Here is a 12197-nt window from a genome sequence, read left to right as displayed (position 1 = left end):
CCAGAATAAATTGTTGACAAGAATAATGCTGGAAGAAAAACCAATTGTTTATTGATACGTACATTTTATAATAAATAGTATTCACGAAAAATTGATGAGTACAATATATCCATGTTATACATTCATACAATATTTTCTTATTTCGTCTGCCGTCCGCCACTTATACGTGTATTATGCATTACTAGTAATCACATTCAATTTAATTTATTGATTAAGAAAATTTATATACGTATGGCTTAGCTATATATATGTATTTGTGACAACATATTCAACACTTTACGTTTATGTTCAACATTTTACATTAATAAATACATTCGTCCACTTTCTTAACAATAAATAGTGATTTTTTTTATTCTTCATTTTCTGATACTATGATTGCATCAGTAATTTATTTTTTTTAGTTTTCAACGAATATTATTTACAAAACTGTGAATACTTAAAGGAAAAAAGGACTTAAAAACAACATAGCTGTAATAAATTTATTTTTTTTAAATAATAATATTAATATTAAAAGAAATAATTAACATTTACATGTATATATATTCTCTATAGAAAAGTCTATCGTACTCTCTGCATAACATTATTTTGGCATTTAATTGATTCAACGGATAATTATAATAAAACACATTGTAAAAATGCATTATTTATCACAGTTGCGTATGTACAAATTATACAGGATTTCAATAAAAACTTTAATTATAATTCGTTCTCACCAATAGAAAAAATTATTTTATTTTATATTGTTGCATGCATTTTTCATACAACACTATAAGAAAAAAAAAAATATTTGTTAAAAAAATGTTTAAAATAAAAGCATTCGCTAACAGGTGCTGCTAATAAGAAAATCGATTTTCCTAATAGTACATACAGCTGGTCGTAAAATTGTACCTCTGTTAATTTTACTTTTATGGCAATCGAGAAATTGATCCCAAAATTCATACTTTTCATAATTTTCTTACATAAGTAAATTATTATTTATTAGCTTCAGATGAATCACAATCTCGAATTATTAAATTAGATAATATCTCGTGTCATTTATCTCCTCTGTATCGATATGAGTAAATATTTATCTGACGAATTGTAAATGAATTCAGCAAAGGTGTTTGGCACTTTCACACAGAAAATATTTAACCAATGTATGTAATTGAAAATTTACATTAGACTTTTAGTATAACATATGTATTACGCGCATCGGTGTAAAATACACTTTTATATTATCGATTTGTAATATTTAAATTGGCCAAATATTTGCAATAAAAACAGGTGTAAAACTTTTGGTCGATGAGCTAGACAATTTTATACTTAGCATATTTTATAAATCAGTTCTGCATTCGAGTAGTTATTTTAGAAACTCGTATAGATACAAAATTTCCTGCAAGTCTCGAATGAGTATTCGTCCCCTATACGTGGTGATAACCTTTGGCAAAATATTAAAAATTACGTCTACGGGGGTGCAATAACTATTACTTGAAAAAAAAAAAAAAAAAACTCATGTACAATGTACATATCAGCTGCGTTACCGTTTATGAAAAAAAAAAAAAAAAAAATCTTAACCATATGAATCGTAAAAATGATTAAAGTCCATATTTTCAATTGTTCCAGCGACTTTGTGGCCTACATGCAATACCCCAAAAAAAAAGGAAAAAAAAATAAAAAAATAAACCATTTCTCTCAAGCTCGGTGATATATTATGGGATGTGTATACATCAAAGCCAAGGCTCCAAACGGGAAAAACATACCATCGTCCTCCTCGAGTCCGGGTGACGTATCCTACCGTAGCATCATCGCCACCAGCGACAGAAGAAAAACAGCCAGCAGCACCGGACGAGAGCCAAGGGTCGCCGAAGCTTTCGAGGACGCAAGAGCCTCCGCGTAAGAAGCAACGCAGGTGGCGTAGGAGCGCGCCTCGAGCCGCGTGACAGCGCAGTAGTGGCGTAGGGCGCACAGGCCGTTCAGCGCCCCTCCGCAGCCCCAGATCTCCTCGACTTCCCGCGCCAACGACACCCGATTCGCCCCGTAGTACCTGCTCGGAGGAGAAAAACACCACGATAGATTGGGGGTGGAGAGAGAGAGAGAGAAAATATCCTGTTTCTCCACCCCCCCCCTCTTGATCCTCTCTTGCACCAACCCACCTGACGAAAGCATTTTCCCTCGGCTGCGTGAATCGATCGGCGAGGTCGTGCAAGCTCAGCGCCGTTATCTCGCCGAGGTTGTAGTACTCCCGCAAGTTGTACTCCAGTCGCCAGTTGGCCTGTTTGTTCGAGTTCGCCTCCGCTAAATTCAAGTAATACTGGGCGTAATCCAAAATCTGCAACAACACGCATTGCCTGTTGGTTTATTCATATTGAATGGTGAAATGGACGTGTAGGATCATTGAAAGGGATGTTTGGGAGAGTGAAAAAAAAAAAAAAAAAAAAAACAAAAATACCTGTCCAGTGTTGTTATCGAATTTGTAAAGTCTAAGGCCGGGATTATTAGGTCCACCTTGCCTGTACGGTGTTATACTCGGCGACACCATGATCCAGGACACTGGCTCTCCTGACGAAGAAAAAAGAAAAAAAAAAAAAAAATCATAATAATCATACCCAATGATATGTAGGCAATGAGATGTACACATAGCGAACCATCATCGCTGTAGACGATGCGAAAGGTGTCCGAGTGCCAGTGACCGAAAAATTGGCCGCGTATCATGTCCGCGTACTGACGGACAATCTGTAGGTAGCGTCTATTGTGCTCCTCGGTGAGGACGCCAGTACCAGCTTCACGATCATCGATTCCCGGTGGTGTGTGGCCCACGATATACACCTGTACTTGCGCACATAAAAATATCTTCATACCAACGTCAAGATTCTGTTGATTGTATATTTTTTCTTTCCCCTTTACATGTACAACTCTAATTTTTTTCAAGCCTTTTGCTCGCCTTTTTTTTGTTTTTTTTTGGCTTTTGGTGCGAGCTACAAAAGACCTTGGGGGGAAAAAAAAAAGGAATTTTTGTTCATAAAAAGCCCACCCGTGTGGAAAAGGTGATGCCAGAGTCACACTGGGGACCTTCACGTTCGCGTTCAATATAACAATCGCGGGTCACGAACTTGATTCGATCAACAAAAAGGAATTGGATATGATATTAAGCAGAGGGTGTCGACCCGATCGTGCGAAATGTTTCATTGAACATCGATAAAAGGGCGACGCGGGGGGAGGCTCCAGCTGTGTAAATCAACGTCGCATTCAGAGAGAGAGAGAGAGAGAGGCGAAATTCATTTTACTGGCTGAGGGGGGGTTGAGCCGCGGGTGTAGGCACACGTATACGTATAGATGCAAGCGCAGACAATAGCCCACTGATTGATCCCAATTCCCGAAAGGGCCTCCTTTTGTTCGGGTGTGGCATCGCGATATATTATTACAAATGTATGCGTATAACTTGAGATTCCCGCGAGCACACGTGTAATTTCGTTCTATTGTTTTCCTTCGGCGGCACAAGTGAGCGACCCAATTCTTTGAATCAAAGAAAATTTCTTTACCCTCATTCCGTTAAATATTTTCTTATGAGTAACAAAAATATAAGTTAATTGAAAATAATATTTTATTGAATTAAAATTTTCTTTTTTCAATTACGAATTTCTCATTTAGTTTTTTTGGAATCGACTAAATTTCCGAATGAATGAGGGTAAAGAAATTTTCTTTGATTCAAAGAATTGGGTCGCTCAGTGATGCACAAGTGAGCTCACGCCTATACTTGTATTTTTCTTTTTCTTTTTTTACTTAAATTCTCGCTCCAAGCGCTCTCTTTTACTCCCTCTCGCGCTTCCTTCCGCAAGCACATATCACATCAGTCAAGCTCACGGGTCGTACATGTATGTATATATATATATTTATGTGTGCGTGTACGGGTGCACCCTGTGTACTCACGGTTTTTCCCTTTTTGCGGGCCTTGTCGAGCACCGAGCGGAACCACTGCCACTGGTTCTCCGGGTCCGTGCTGGTGGTTACCGCCGCCACTCTTGCCCCGAGGCTCGCCCCGCTTCCCGTGGCCCTCTGGCTGGGTGCCCGACTCTCGAGGAGCGACTCGGCGCTCAGCCACACATTCGTGTTCAGTGCTATGATCTGGTATCTCTTCGAGCGCTGCTCTATCGTGTAGTAGCCGTCTGCGATTGGGGACAATTATCTTTACGTCCGTACTACTAATGCGAAGGTAAAAACAATTTTTGGGTCCTTACTTTCTCTGAGGGTCGTTAGGGCCTCGTCCGGTAGCCAGTTTCGCCAGAGGTGGGCAACCTGGGACAAGTTGAGGCCAATGTCCTCGTGGCCCAGCACCGGGAAGACGAACTGGCCGGTGAAGGTGCGCGACAGCAGTTCGGTTATGTTTTTCAGGTGGTGGAGCCTACGAGTTGTCGACGTGCTCTCGCGACGGGACAGCGCGTCTCTGCAACGTGTTGTTTTTATCGCTAATGGAATTTTTCTTACTTTTTTTTTTTTTTTTTTTTTTTTTTTTCCAACTCCAGCTTTCAGTTATCGAGTTGACCATAAATTATGTAAGGCTCATCAGTTACAATCAATGTCTTTTTATCACAAGTAAAACGATGGATTCAAGGGTGAAAGATAATTTCTACATGGTCTTCTTATCAAGGATGCTTTGCATTCATTAAAAAAATAGTGGGATCATCACTTGGATTAATATTGCTTGTGTGACCAATGGCTTGAACAATTTTTGTACAGTTACAAGTTTACAGGAGTGGCAAGCTGACATTTTTTTTTTATTTATATAGCGCCCCGTTAAGTATGTGTATAATTAGTGTACGACGAGATGCAAAGGCACCAAAACGCGTGTATACGTACCTACAATTTTGCTGTTTATTTCAGTAATGTGGTGCACACTCAAACAGATTATAGTTAATTATGCGACACTGTGGTACGCCCTTTCCGTGTTATGATTAAATGAAAAGCTGGGGACAAGAGTCTCTCGATCTGTGAGGCTGTTATATCTACGTATATCAAATTATGATCGCTACACATGACGATGATCACTAGCACGGTTACCTATACTCTTACACGGGAGTAGCCAAACAGGTGTGTACACATTTATATATATATAATTATTTACCCAGTCCAGAGAACAAACTCGATACCGTCCGCCCTTTTGGCTTCCATGGCCTTCGCTGCCGACTGCACGAGACTCCAGGGCGAGTCGCAGCCGTAGTGCCCGTAAACGCCAGCCGGTGGCATTCGGTCGTTCAACCTCACGCGTCCGACATCTGAGCTGCCCTTCGTGCCCCAACATTCTGCGAATGAGATTGAAATTTTTTTAAGGGGCAAACAAATGTACATCTCAAAATACGTATGTGTGTATCGCGTGTGCAAAGATTGGCGCCCCACGTTTATCAATCGAGTGCTCGATATTTATTTGTAAATTCGTGAGTGGGAGGAAACGAAATCATTGAATTCCATATTCGGGGAAAATTTAATTTTTCACGTCATTTTTTGCATACTTTTGCATTTACAAATATAATTTGTACCGTTGCGTTTGCTTGTAACATGATGATGATGGACGATCACCATTGTATGCATTGCATTGTTTGTCGTGCACAATGAAAATTGTGTAATTTTATGATGACCAACGTGCTCTTCTAATGTGACATTTCCAAAACTTATACACATTTTCATCGGTAACGAAGATAATGTGGAGATGCAGGGGAAAAGAAGCAATATCAATTTTATGATACACACATGTATTGACAAGATATTTTATTAAGGTTCCAACATTTGCTAGGCATTTTTAACATTCTTCTTCGGTCACTTGATTCGTCGCTATTTCTCCTCGTTCGCGTTTTGTCCTCATTTTCACGAATTCCTCCAAATTGTACTTGAGCTCGAACAACAAGTACTCAACGTCACTAAATGTTTCCCCAACGACGGGTTTCAAATCCTCGATACTCCGAACTACTTCTTCGTACAGTTGTTTGAACTTTTCCACTGGCTCCCTACCATCCTCCACTACGACGTGGTATGCCTTTTTGGCATCCCTCAGGAGGTCGAGAGTGCGCTTTTTGATGTCCGTCAAATCCGTTTTGGCCCCGCGGTACACTATTTCCGTGTCGTTTTTCAGTTTTTGGGAATCATCGATGACAATGTCGAACAATGTCCCAAAGTCGTCGTGAATCTTGTGCCACTGTCTTTTCAAGTACTCCCAGTCGCTCGTCAAGCCCGTCACCCACAGCAGAAACTCACCCGCCTGAAAATCGCATCCGAATGTGGCACAAATTTTACAATGACAAAATTGAATAACAAAAGGTAGATCCGAAGAAGCAACGATACCGTAGAGAAGACCTTGAGCTTTTCCACTTCTTTCTTCACGCTGTCTAGCAATCGTATGGTGTCCACGTAAGTGGCGTTGGCTACTTTCTCCACCGATTGAAGCGTATGGTTTAATTCAGCCCAATAAATCTCAAAGTGCGCGTAAGCATCGCGCTTCCCGTCAATGACTATGTCCATGTACATTTTTTCCGTCTCCTCGATGAGTTTCAGGGCCCTTTCCTCGGTTATTTTCACCTTGTGGCTCATCTTGTGCCACTCGGCCTTCAACTTTTGGTAAGCCTTGCGACAACGCGATTTGATGGACGCCCATTTGCCTCTGGCTTTGTGGAGCTTGTCCGTTTTTTGGTGCTCCTGTAGTTCGACGAATACGACGTCTTGCTGTCGTTGAAAAATGTTCACGTTAAAACTCATGGATTTTCAAATGGAACGTGATAAGTTACCATTTCTCACGCAACTCGACTTGCCTGTGTATTTGTCTTTAGCAACTCCTCGTCGACCTACCGATGATGAAAAAAAATATATCGTTACGTTGCATTGGATGTGAAAAACAATACATACATTTCTTTTTTTTTTTTTTGTTTACCTTGTATTTGTAAAGGTTGGAATTACCATTCAAAATTTTAGCAAACTCATCGTTTAACGTCTGCTTACAGGAGAAAAATTGATTAGAATTTTTTGTGCACTTGCAATATAACGTATACTAATTACAATAAATACGTTGTGATTGTTGTAGTATTTATCTTACCACTGATTGACGATCTAAGCACTTTTTTTTAGGTAATGGGTCAGCCAAAGCCAAACCAAAGATAACAATACCGATCACGACAGCTCGGGAATACATCATAAAGTTTTATTGTCGATTGAACTACAACTTTTTGCCCCTCAGGTTATTATATACCACAGATTTTCGTAATTTTTTTTTTTTTTTTTTTTTAAATTAATTTCTGTATTTTATGGATTACTCAACGTATTGATTTACTTTTGTGTGAACAGATGAGGGAGTACAAATTTTTCAAATCCCCAATTTGAACCACCACACATAGTGCTAACAGATAAAACGCGTTACAAAAAACTGAATATTGATTTTTTTTTTTTTTTTTTTTTTTTTTGCAACAGCCTATTCGACAACTTCTGAGCAATCAGTTTTTTTGCATAAACTTTGCATATTTCTCAATAAATGTGTAAGATTAACATTTTTGTATATTCAAAAATTGTCCTCTCGATAATGTACACTCAAAGAATAAATTATCCAGCAAATGGAATATTTAACGAGGTTGCGGGGTAAAACTTGAAACGATTCTTATTCGAAAAGAAGCCACGGTCACAGCTATTTTCTCGCACGTCTAATTGAAAGGAAAGAGAGGGAGGAACGAGCCGGGCCCGCATTTTCCTTTCATGACATTGGTAAACCCAATTCCAAGGAGAATACAAGTATACGTACAGCTCCTCCTTTGAGAAAGAAGATTCATATGGCTCATAGTGAGCTTTGGAGTATTGACATGGTGGAAATAAGGGAAAATGGAAAAATAGACAGGGTGGGCCGCGTTTCGCTGGGTAAACTTTCTCGGAGCGACGAAACGTGATAATTGAATAGCTTTTCAAATCTTTTCATACTCACCTTCGTCTATATCAACACAAATGCTTCAAAGTATTGGTGTATCTCTCTTCTCGAAAAATAACTTTTAATTTCATGATAATTGGACGTATATTATGTTCATACATATTCGTATGCTCCACAAATACACATATATTATGGATGCGCAAAGATGGAAAAAAAAATTTGTAGTCTCACATTTGAATTTTTAAAAACAATTTGTTTCTTCTTCTTTATTTTAAATGAAAATTTTTTATGCCCTGGAAATTTATTTTCCTTTTGGCCAGCAATAACCTGTATCGTTCATTCGCGAAACTCAATTCGATACGATAAAGAAAATGATCATAGATGCATTAATATAGGGACTATGCAAACTATAATCCTTTTGATTACAAAATGTGATGATGCATGTCGGTGAGTACATAACGTGTATTATCGTTTTGGTAAATGCAAAAGTAAGCCAATATAGCTTTGGGTGTACATAATATGCACTCGAGTAATTAAACGGGCCAACCACGAAGAGTGTATTAACACATTGAGCTGTTAGTATGGGTATAATGAATATACATATATATGATATTTTGTATTCATAGATGTAACGGTGCTTACTGCCATCGGGGCTGCCCTGGATCGAGTAGTTCGGGTCATAGTGTACGTCGCTTATGTGCCAAAAGTAGCCTAAAAAAAACACGGGATCATTAAATAATGGGTAAAGCCAGCAGTGCACGCTATTAGTGCAGCTGCCACGTGTAATCCTTCATTCATTATGTAGGTACACGTCTAACATTACCCATTTCCATCCAGCTTACCTTCCTTGCCGTACACCGTGCAAACCCATGACAGCAACAACACGTAATCCCAGATCATCGCAGCACTTTTTTCCCCCTCGCTTTTTTTTTTTTCTATGCAGGTGTTAATTAATTATCCGGCTGGACGCATGTAACGATTAATTTGGTTTGTTTCTTATTTGATTCATAGTTTTTAGGAATAAAAAGAACAACATGAAGGGTGAAAATTGTGGGTCCAAGCAAAAAAAAAAAAAAAAAAAAAAAGTATAAGGTTTATTTATTTGACAAGATTCGTGAGATTATAATCGACGCTAGTAAGCTCAATTCTTACGACATATTTAATTTCGGAATCGAGTCTCGGCTTACAGCGAATTCGAGTTAATAGGGGATGCGTCGCGCACGACCAAGGCAACAAATACACAAGCGCATTTCAATTCGCATCGGCATCAGCAGAGAGAGACCTATAGCTTACATAATATTACGCGCAAAATGTATGCCTGACAACAAGTGGCTTGATCCACTCGTGTGTACGTGCGTGGTGTACGCAAGACGGTCTCGCGTATATGAGTTCGTAACGTAGAAATCCACGGTCTTGGATTAATTGCGGAATCCTAGCTTTTGGAGTTGCGAGTCCAACGTGTACGTTACACGTGAATTTAGTAGACGTTTCACGTGGCTCTTTTGGTTTTCGTAATTTATACAGCTAAACAAATATTTGGGATGAGATGAGAGGCTATCTTGTTTCGTTGTGTCGGTGATGTTTTTTTTCTTCTTTTTTCTCATTTACTTTATTTGGTCGATTTTGTTCGTCATCTTCATTTGCATTATCGAAAGAACTCGCGGTAAAAATAAAAAACAATACTGCGTTAATGGCGTGTTTTCATTGTACCGCCAAACTCGGTCAAAAATAAATTTACAATGTCGGCTCAAAAAGCAATCCAGAGTGCTTGAAATAACCTTTAATTTCAACTCTGCCAAAGTGAAAAGTGCTGTCACGTGATGGATTGCTCAAGGGTACGATCGGAATTAACAATGGCACTCGATGAATTGGTAAAATTATCACGTCTTGGACCTCAAATTAAACCGCCTAGGAAATAATTTCCACAATCCGGTACCTTATTTATTTGCAGGTCATGTGAATAATTTAAATGTAAAACGATGAAATGTAACAAGCTTTGTATTTTATTTTTTCGGTTATTCAGCATACGAGATATTTTGCAATATTCGGGGGTAAGCCGATTACAAATGACAAGTAATGCTGCTACTTTGGGACTCGAATCAGCCACTTTTATTATTTATTTGAAAGCAAACAAAGAAATGAGATAAGCAATGAGTGAACAAATAAAAAAAATTATGGAAAATATTTGTCAGTGAAAGCGCGAGCACGCAATTCCATGCACGCGCGAGGATGGGTGCTGAAACGCGAAAAGTACAAATGAATAACCTACGCGAGCGCAGTGAGCAATTACGCACATTAAGGTGTTCCGCGAAGTGCTCGACAAAAAAAAAAAAAAAAAAAAAAAAAAAAGAATGAAAAAAGAGCAGTGTCGAGCGTGCAATAGAAATGCTTAAAGTTTGAACACAAAAGGCGTGGCAGCGCACGCGATTGTGGGCAAAAGGAAAATAACTCAGACTCGAGTACAGAGGCATACGTTTTCGTATAAATATATACCCTTGAAGGGTTAATATTTTTTTCTCAAATAACTGAAGTACACGCCCTACTAAATTGCTACTGTTACAAATTTGCCTTTTTTCCCGCATTAGCCGAAAATTCGCGTAATATAACTCTATACCAAAATAAAGCAATTTATTGTATCTCGAAGTAATCACAAAGCTATCATGTGTATGTTATTGAGATAAGAGAACACAATAAGCGTATGTGCGTGTAATGGTAATGAACTTTTTCATTAAAATCCACGTGGAGTAACATGATCCAGAAGCGTTGAAAAGGCAAAAAAAGAGGGATATTATTACTTTATTTACCCGAGACGAAGACGACGACAGCGTTACTCCTTATCCGACATTTAATCTGATTCATTCGTTCTCTCTGCAGTTGCCTAGATTTAGTTACAATAATTGCCTCGTGACTACAGTTTTACTCGGTCAAACAATCATACGTAATACTTTGTGAAAAAAAGGTTTATTTTTTTTCAGATGTTTTTTTTTTTAATATGTTTAGTTGCCATCGTGTTTCGCGAGGCATGAAAACGTAAATGTTTACTTTGAGGATCACGAAAGGAGACTTTGGTGGACTAACTAAATTTATTATCATTGTCGAGGGTATATAATGGAACAAGAGCACACGTGCGCACTTACTCGATAAATTTATTTGATAAAGCTAGTGCCCAAGCGAGCGGAACATTGCTTTGATGGCTGAAATTTGATTACAGTTTACAATGCACGTTCTTTGTACACTTAGTGGTTTATTAATCATTAATATTTTACTAAAATTATTATTTTTATTATTATAATAGTTATTGTTATTACTATTATTACGAATATTGTTATTATAACTATCATGGTTATTACTATTTGTCGGCTTTATGAAAATAATAAACGTTTGAAAACGTACATTGTACCGAAAGTTATAAGCATTTACTGTTTAGAAAAATTCAGAATAAAACAATATTTTATTAAATTTCCACTTTTTTCGAACTGCTCATGTAACTGATCATTTTTTAGAGCGTATAAATAAAATAAAATTAAAGCTTTTTTTTTCTGAGAAAAGTAAAAATACTAAGATCATAATAAGTAACGTTCAATTTTTTTTTATCATAATTTTTCATAAAAGGATATAACAAACTGCATCTAAAAAAGAAAACCAATATTAGATCGTTTTTCTTAAGCTCGAATAATCTTCGAATGCGAGATATAAGAAAAACAGAGATCAGTTCGACTGTTTCCAAATTAATCAAATACAATTTCGGGAATAAAATTTTTTTGCAAAGCGACATGGAAAAAGGGTATTTCTGAGTGCCGAGTATCTCAAGTTGAAAATCTTTTATCGGAAAAAAGAAGAATATAAGAGACGCGTTGAAAAAAAAGATACTATCTCGATTTAAAATTTTAAATGCTATCGTAAAAGTAAGCTAAAATTTTAGCATGTAAGTAAATGAAGAAAATCAACTTCCGAGAAGGTATCGGTACCATCATTTTCTCAAAAATCGGGATCGTATCTATTTTTCCGCCAGAGCATCATTTAAATGGGATCCGCTTTCTGCAATTTATATGCAAGTACTGGGAAAAAAAAAAAAAAAACAAAAGATCAAAATTATATATCTTAGACAGACACTCACCAATTCGTATAAATATATACGTAGGTATGTGCTCGAAAACCAAGGGAGCAACAGATATTTTTTTTTTCCAAACCCACGACTAAGCCTCGATTCTTACTGAAGCCGTCGCACCGCCTCCCTCACCACCATTACCACCCGGAACATCTGTACCACCTTCATCACTCTCATCCACCACTTGCACTACCACTGCCAACACCGAAAAACAAAAAA

The 12197-nt window shown here is 37.8% G+C and overlaps 1 protein-coding gene across 1 annotated transcript; it reads right to left on the bottom strand.

The window, feature by feature from the left end:
* Positions 1-1652: 1652 nt before the first annotated feature.
* Positions 1653-8777, bottom strand: LOC106636032 (cyclic GMP-AMP phosphodiesterase SMPDL3A). The gene is made up of 9 exons (XM_014348261.2): positions 8713-8777; positions 8513-8581; positions 5099-5276; positions 4215-4420; positions 3907-4142; positions 2625-2805; positions 2429-2538; positions 2133-2308; positions 1653-2023 (listed from the first exon to the last, which is right to left on the bottom strand). The coding sequence occupies exons 1-9, from the start codon at positions 8768-8770 to the stop codon at positions 1771-1773; spliced, it is 1467 nt and encodes a 488-aa protein (XP_014203747.2). The 5' UTR covers positions 8771-8777; the 3' UTR covers positions 1653-1770.
* Positions 8778-12197: the final 3420 nt, after the last annotated feature.

The sequence above is a fragment of the Copidosoma floridanum genome, unplaced genomic scaffold (genome assembly GCF_036245765.1).
Source record: "Copidosoma floridanum isolate Cflo_tuat_1 unplaced genomic scaffold, Cflo_Japanese_pri ptg000009l, whole genome shotgun sequence".
Taxonomy (NCBI): domain Eukaryota; kingdom Metazoa; phylum Arthropoda; class Insecta; order Hymenoptera; family Encyrtidae; genus Copidosoma; species Copidosoma floridanum.
This window is presented reverse-complemented; position numbering and strand designations above follow the sequence as displayed.

Bases quoted from the DNA above. Each gene is read 5' to 3' on its own strand.
- LOC106636032 (XM_014348261.2), bottom strand. From the start codon at position 8,770: ATGATCTGGGATTACGTGTTGTTGCTGTCATGGGTTTGCACGGTGTAC. The intron at 5,277-8,512 runs GTAAGCACCGTT...TCTCATTCGCAG, and splicing joins CCAGGGCAGCCCCGATGGCA to AATGTTGGGGCACGAAGGGC. The intron at 2,539-2,624 runs GTTCGCTATGTG...TTTCTTCGTCAG, and splicing joins CATCGTCTACAGCGATGATG to GAGAGCCAGTGTCCTGGATC.